This window comes from Salvelinus alpinus, chromosome 1, assembly GCF_045679555.1.
Source record: "Salvelinus alpinus chromosome 1, SLU_Salpinus.1, whole genome shotgun sequence".
Lineage (NCBI taxonomy): Eukaryota > Metazoa > Chordata > Actinopteri > Salmoniformes > Salmonidae > Salvelinus > Salvelinus alpinus.
Window position 1 is genome coordinate 70,815,448 of NC_092086.1, and position 7,649 is coordinate 70,823,096.

At 44.5% G+C, this 7,649-nt stretch overlaps 1 protein-coding gene across 1 annotated transcript; it reads left to right on the top strand.

Moving 5' to 3' along the window:
- The first annotated feature begins 1,096 nt into the window (after nucleotides 1-1,096).
- On the top strand, nucleotides 1,097-5,058 carry LOC139584610 (uncharacterized). The gene is made up of 4 exons (XM_071416661.1): nucleotides 1,097-1,930; nucleotides 2,346-2,415; nucleotides 4,419-4,669; nucleotides 4,868-5,058. Exons 1-4 carry the CDS (start codon nucleotides 1,458-1,460, stop codon nucleotides 4,977-4,979), a joined length of 906 nt encoding a protein of 301 aa, XP_071272762.1. The 5' UTR covers nucleotides 1,097-1,457; the 3' UTR covers nucleotides 4,980-5,058.
- Nucleotides 5,059-7,649: the final 2,591 nt, after the last annotated feature.

A 7,649-nucleotide genomic window follows, 5' to 3' on the forward strand; every position in this document is an offset into this window, starting at 1 on the left:
TTACTTAAAAAACCACAGTCTACGATGTGAAAAACAAAAAAAGATCCAACTGCCACTTGTTTTGGTAAGCAGCTGGAGAAATGTAAACACACTGAAATTCATAGACCGAGCCGTATGGATGCAAGGAATGATCATCCCTGGATGGATGATGGATCACAGGTTAAACGTAATGATAACTCTGTTAGGACTGTCAGGTCAGGGGCTGGTCGAGTTAGGAAACGCCCAGTGAGACTCATTGAGACTATGCAGACACAGAGGGTTTTTCATACAGAATTCATTAGAGTACCTGTGTGGGTGTAGGATTAGAATCCAAGTCTATAGCCACATTTTTTTTTTTTTACTTTTAACTTTCAAGAGACCCTATAGAGGTAATGGGTCAGGGGTCATGTAGGCCAAGGTTTTTTTTTTCTGTCTGAGGTTCTTATTGTCACTGAGTGTACTGAACATGTAACAGGCATGTTTTCCTACGGGGTCTTTGAATTCCCCTAATTCTCTTTAGAGAATAGTATTTGCACTGGAATATTTGGTGACATATGTATTGCAAGGTATTGCATACCTCATTTAGTTTCTTTGTAGTATGCAAGTGTAATTCAGCAGGGGAGAATGTAACAGGGTTGGTTATGTTTCCACTTGCCTCTAAAGAAATGTGTATTTGATGTTCAAGCATTCTTATTGGTTAGTTCAACTCTGATGACAATAAGGGGTGTTGTGATTGGCCCCGCTTGCAGATAGGGGGAGATCGCGAACGTCAGGTCTTCCCAGTATGAAAGTGTGATGCGAGGGGTAGGTCACGTTCTGAATACTGTTTTCTATTTTCTATTTTACAATGTGTACAAATTTGCTGTACGTTACTGATTTTATACATGTGTGGTTATATGGTACCTGTTAGGGATTGAGGGGCTTTCTGGGATGTGCTTTGGCATATGATTGCTGTAAATAATTGTGTTAGCTAGCATACACCGATGTCATGGTCACATAAGCCACGGCTAACACAGTTGTCTTCATGCTACAGATTTTGCCATCGACAGCCATCATCACTGTTAAGTCCTGCACAACTAACGTGCTGTTTCCCATTTAATCACAGGTATTTACACTTGTTATATTTTGTATTGTATTTTTGTATTTTGTTCGCCCAGTATGAAAATGTGATGCGAGGGATTTTGCCATCGACAGCCATCATCACTGTTAAGTCCTGCACAACTAACGTGCTGTTTCCCATTTAATCACAGAAATAAATGATGCTCAACTGGGACCACTGGCCGAAGTGATTTATTATTTTAAAACACAACGCATGGAGAGTACACTATACATCTGTTACACTGGTCCATGATCTCGCCATCACGGTTGACAACTCCATTGTGTCCTCCTCCCAGAGTGCTAAGAACCTTGGCGTGATCCTGGACAACACCCTGTCGTTCTCAACTAACATCAAGGCGGTGACCCGTTCCTGTAGGTTCATGCTCTACAACATTCGCAGAGTACGACCCTGCCTCACGCAGGAAGCGGCGCAGGTCCTAATCCAGGCACTTGTCATCTCCCGTCTGGATTACTGCAACTCGCTGTTGGCTGGGCTCCCTGCCTGTGCCATTAAACCCCTACAACTCATCCAGAACGCCGCAGCCCGTCTGGTGTTCAACTTTCCCAAGTTCTCTCACGTCACCCCGCTCCTCCGCTCTCTCCACTGGCTTCCAGTTGAAGCTCGCATCCGCTACAAGACCATGGTTCTTGCCTACGGAGCTGTGAGGGGAACGGCACCTCCGTACCTTCAGGCTCTGATCAGGCCCTACACCCAAACAAGGGCACTGCGTTCATCCACCTCTGGCCTGCTCGCCTCCCTACCTCTGAGGAAGTACAGTTCCCGCTCAGCCCAGTCAAAACTGTTCGCTGCTCTGGCACCCCAATGGTGGAACAAACTCCCTCACGACGCCAGGTCAGCGGAGTCAATCACCACCTTCCGGAGACACCTGAAACCCCACCTCTTTAAGGAATACCTAGGATAGGATAAAGTAATCCTTCTAACCCCCCCCCCCCCCCCCCCTAAAAGAGTTAGATGCACTATTGTAAAGTGGTTGTTCCACTGGATATCATAAGGTGAATGCACCAATTTGTAAGTCGCTCTGGATAAGAGCGTCTGCTAAATTACTTAAATGTAAATGTAATCCCTGAGATCAAATGTATAGTTTAAACCATGGCCGGGATTCAATCAAAGGCATGTTGTCAACAAGCACAATGAAATGGACTCCAGCTTCTGTATTATCCTGTGTGTATGTACAGTATACTTGAAAGCATGTTAAAAGATACCTGTGCACTATATGGATGTATCTTGCTCTACCGTGTTTTACCAGCGTGAATGTGGTGACTGCCCCAGAGGATTCAGCAGATCCAAAGCAGAGGAGAGGGAGCAGAGTCTACCAGGTACTCACGTACACTCGCACACACATGTAACAATCTGTCAATAGAAGGAAATTACACATAGGACATTGACATCTCTCCAGTAACACTTTCTATGCAATATTTTCTTACTCTGATACACAAGCATGAATGCACACCCACACACACACACACACACACACACAGCTGTGCAGAAACAGAACCACTGCACTCTTAGACAAAATGGCTCCAAAAGGGTTCTTTGCAGAGGGATAGGGTTCTACCAAGAACCATTTCCACCTAAAGAGGCCTATTTAGAAGACAAGGGTTTTTGTAAGGCAAAGGGTTTTACCTAGAACATTTTTCATCCCAAGAACTGTTTTTGGAAGAAAGTGTTCTTTGATGATTATTTGGCAAGAAAGTTTCTATACTAATATGTAAACATGTAAAGTGTTGGTCACGTTCCATGAGCTGAAATAAAAGATCCCCGAAATTGTACATACACACAAAAAGCTTATTTCTCTCAAATTGTGTGCACAAATTTATTTATATCCCTGTTAGCAAGATAATTCATCCACCTGACAGGTGTGAAATATCAATAACTTTTTGACGTACATTTTTTAATACCCCCCCCCGATATTATTATTATTGTTAATGATAACAATATGCATAACAATAACACAATAGTTTAGTTTATTATGATTTTAGTGGCAAAGCAGAATAAAAAAATCTAAATATGAAGTAAACTCCCAGCAGAGCCCCAAGTCCAATGGGTATATCCTCTGGCTTGTTAATGTGTTGATGTTCTCCGTATTCATAGCCAGAATGATTTTGCAGTGCATGGTGATCGAACAGGTTTCCTGTTATATTCATCAGAGGTGTAGGGAGGGTGAAGTCTGTGAATCCCCCAAAATGTCATTATACAGATGATTAACCAAACACAAGACAGTATTCATACCTTGGTTTTTGTGGTGAATGTGAATGAAAATAAAAATGTTTTGATAATGGTTTTCATACACATACCTTGTTCATAATGTAGAGGCCTTTGGGATATCCATTGAAGAGGTAAGGGAGGAGGAAGGTAAATTTGATCAGCATAACATACAGTACCAATTGACATACCTTTGCATGCCTACTCGTATGTATACCTGCAGACACAGACACAAAAGTGAGCAGTTCAGTCATCTGCACCCAATACAGCTAGCCTTCAACATATTCTTATAGCCTACATATTCTTACCTCTTTGTTGATTGATATCCATTCAATTGTGTCCAGTCTATGTTTTGGAAAGATTTGCATAAATATGAAAAGATAGATGGTATCATCATAAAACAATATCAATTTAGGTTATACAAGCCAAATTATATTAGACAAGCCTCACCTTAAATTGAGGAGATCTTTACATTTTTCAGTTAAGTGCCTTCACCTGCTGTCTTTTCAAATTCAAATCCAAATGTTTCAGTATCGCAGTTAGGTTCCTGCAAGAACCCCCACCAACTAAGGAGGTTCCTCGATGAACCCCACCTCCTGTGGGGTTCTTGAAAGAACCTTTTGGGGGCCATTTTCAGTGCCAAAAACTGTAAGGTTCTTCAAAGAACTTTGAGGATCTTAGAAGAACCCTTAATGAACCCCTAATTTTTAGAGTGTACCAAGGTCATTAGTTCTGCTTTATGTATACTGTATGTATATGTTCAAGTGACATTTTTGTGTTGTTCTATATCGCTGCTATCTTCGCCTCTGGACAGGTTGTCCCTGTAAATAAGAATTTGTTTTTTAAATTGACTTAAAGTACCTGTATAAATACTGTTCTCTTTCTTTCCCCTCCCTTCCTGTCTGCTCTCTCCCTCCTCTTTCCCTCATCCTATCTCTCCCCCCTGCCTCTTCTCCCTGCCACCCCTCTCACACCCTCTCTCCCCCCTGCCTCTTCTCCCTGCCACCCCTCTCACATCCTCTCTGCCACCTGCCTCTTCTCCCTGCCACCTCTCTCACACCCTCTCTGCCCCCTGCCTCTTCTCCCTGCCACCCCTCTCACACCCTCTCTGCCCCAGATCTTCCCTTGCCCCCTGACTCCCATGGACATAGAGTCAGAGTCGGAGTCTTTTGCCGAGGACCCTATTCACTGCAGGGGGCGGCTGCCCTCCATCGTGGTGCAGACTGACGAGGCAAGCGAGATCAGGGAGCTGCTCTGCTCCCAGGGAGCAGAGGAGGAGAAGGAGGACCCCTACAACAAGCAGAGCCTCCCCCAGACAGAGAGCTGCATCAGTGGGGACAACAAAGAGGATATGGTGGTGCCGCAGGGGTAAGAACCAGAGCTAAGCCGCTAGGCACAGGCACATGTGTAAATCTGTAGGTGTAAGCACAACGGCAGGTTGAGCTACCACCATAATTATTGCTAGAACCTATCCAATTCTTTCAGATCAGCACAAGTGCTAGTGTGGATGCTTGCCCTCAACCCACCATCTCTCGCTCTCTGTCTCTCTCTCTCTATCTCTCGCAGAAGAAGAAAGAGTTCTATTACAGTTCAATCCCTCAGTGTCGCCCGTTTGACTCCTCCCCATTCGACCCTCCACGAGACTGCCCCACCCAAGCCTGAGGAGATGAGCCAATAGGAGCAGAGCACAAACAGTGACATATCTACAGAACTCTTTCTGACATCATCAACAGAACTCTATCTTTATTTATTTTTATTTATTTAACCTTTATTTAACCAGGTAGGCAAATTGAGAACACGTTCTCATTTACAATTGCGACCTGGCCAAGATAAAGCAAAGCAGTTCGACACATACAACAACACATAGTTACACATGGAGTAAAACAAACATATAGTCAATAATACAGTGAAAAAAAATAAGTCTATATACAATGTGAGCAAGTGAGGTGAGATAAGGGAGGTGAAGGCAAACAAATATATGTATAAATAAATAAAAATATAAAAAGGCCATGGAGGCGAAGTGAGTACAACACAGCAAGTAAAATAAAAACTAAAAAAACACTGGAATGGTTGGTTTGCAGTGGAAGAAAGTGCAAAGTAGAGACAGAAATAATGGGGTGCAAAGGAGCAAAATAAATTAATAAATAAATACAGTAGGTAAAGAGGTAGTTGTTTGGGCTAAATTGTAGATGGGTTATGTACAGGTGCAGTAATCTATGAGCTGCTCTGACAGCTGGTGCTTAAAGCTAGTGAGGGAGATAAGTGTTTCCAGTTTCAGAGATTTTTGTAGTTCGTTCCAGTCATTGGCAGCAGAGAACTGGAAGGAGAGGCGTCCAAAGGAAGAATTGGTTTTGGGGGTGACTAGAGAGATATACCTGCTGGAGCGCGTGCTACAGGTAGGTGCTGCTATGGTGACCAGCGAGCTGAGATAAGGGGGGACTTTACCTAGCAGGGTCTTGTAGATGACCTGGAACCAGTGGGTTTGGCGACGAGTATGAAGCGAGGGCCAGCCAACGAGAGTGTACAGGTCGCAGTGGTGGGTAGTATATGGGGCTTTGGTGACAAAACGGATGGCACTGTGATAGACTGCATCCAATTTATTGAGTAGGGTTTTGGAGGCTATTTTGTAAATGACATCACCGAAGTCGAGGATTGGTAGGATGGTCAGTTTTACAAGGGTATGTTTGGCAGCATGAGTAAAGGATGCTTTGTTGCGGAATAGGAAGCCAATTCTAGATTTGACTTTGGATTGGAGATGTTTGATGTGGGTCTGGAAGGAGAGTTTACAGTCTAACCAGACACCTAGGTATTTGTAGTGGTCCACATATTCTAAGTCAGAGCCGTCCAAAGTAGTGATATTGGACAGGCGGGCAGGAGCAGGCAGCGATCGGTTGAAGAGCATGCATTTGGTTTTACTTGTATTTAAGAGCAGTTGGAGGCCACGGAAGGAGAGTTGTATGGCATTGAAGCTCGCCTGGAGGGTTGTTAACACAGTGTCAAAAGAAGGGCCAGAAGTATACAGAATAGTGTCGTCTGCGTAGAGGTGGATCAGAGAATCACCAGCAGCAAGAGCGACATCATTGATGTAAACAGAGAAGAGAGTCGGTCCAAGAATTGAACCCTGTGGCACCCCCATAGAGACTGCCAGAGGCCCGGACAACAGACCCTCCGATTTGACACACTGAACTCTATCAGAGAAGTAGTTGGTGAACCAGGCGAGGCAATCATTTGAGAAGCCAAGGCTATCGAGTCTGCCGATGAGGATGTGGTGATTGACAGAGTCGAAAGCCTTGGCCAGGTCAATGAATACGGCTGCACAGTATTGTTTCCTATCGATGGCGGTTACGATATCGTTTATGACCTTGAGCGTGGCTGAGGTGCACCCATGACCAGCTCTGAAACCAGATTGCATAGCGGAGAAGGTGTGGTGTGATTCGAAATGGTCGGTAATCTGTTTGTTGACTTGGCTTTCGAAGACCTTAGAAAGGCAGGGTAGGATAGATATAGGTCTGTAGCAGTTAGGGTCAAGGGTGTCCCCTCCTTTGAAGAGGGGGATAACCGCAGCTGCTTTCCAATCTTTGGGGATCTCAGACGACACGAAAGAGAGGTTGAAGAGGCTAGTAATAGGGGTGGCAACAATTTCAGCAGATAGTTTTAGAAAGAAAGGGTCCAGATTATCTAGCCCGGCTGATTTGTAAGGGTCCAGATTTTGCAGCTCATTAAGAACATCAGCTGACTGTATTTGGGAGAAAGAGAAATGGGGAAGGCTTGGGCGAGTAGCAGAGGGGAGGGCAGTGCTGTTGTCCGGGGTAGGGGTAGCCAGGTGGAAAGCATGGCCAGCCGTAGAAAAATGCTTATTGAAATTCTCAATTATAGTGGATTTGTCGGTGGTGACAGTGTTTCCTATCTTCAGAGCGGTTGGAAGCTGGGAGGAGGTGTTCTTATTCTCCATGGACTTTACGGTGTCCCAGAACTTTTTTGAATTTGTGTTGCAGGAAGCAAATTTCTGCTTGAAAAAGCTAGCCTTGGCTGTTCTAACTGCCTGTGTATATTGGTTTCTGGCTTCCCTGAAAAGTTGCATATCACGGGGGCTGTTCGATGCTAATGCAGAACGCCATAGGATGTTTTTCTGTTGGTTAAGGGCAGTCAGGTCAGGAGAGAACCAAGGGCTATATCTGTTCCTGGTTCTAAATTTCTTGAATGGGGCATGCTTATTCAAGATGGTGAGGAAGGCATTTTAAAAAAATGACCAGGCATCCTCTACTGACGGGATGAGATCAATATCCTTCCAGGATACCCCGGCCAGGTCGATTAGAAAGGCCTGCTCGCTGAAGTGTTTCAGGGAGCG

What these genes read in the sequence shown, in the direction of transcription:
- LOC139584610 (XM_071416661.1), top strand. Translation starts at nt 1,458, where the DNA reads ATGCTCTACAACATTCGCAGAGTACGACCCTGCCTCACGCAGGAAGCG. An exon ending in AAACTCCCTCACGACGCCAG is followed by an intron (nt 1,931 to 2,345) that starts GTCAGCGGAGTC and finishes GTGTTTTACCAG; the next exon opens with CGTGAATGTGGTGACTGCCC. An exon ending in GATATGGTGGTGCCGCAGGG is followed by an intron (nt 4,670 to 4,867) that starts GTAAGAACCAGA and finishes TATCTCTCGCAG; the next exon opens with AAGAAGAAAGAGTTCTATTA.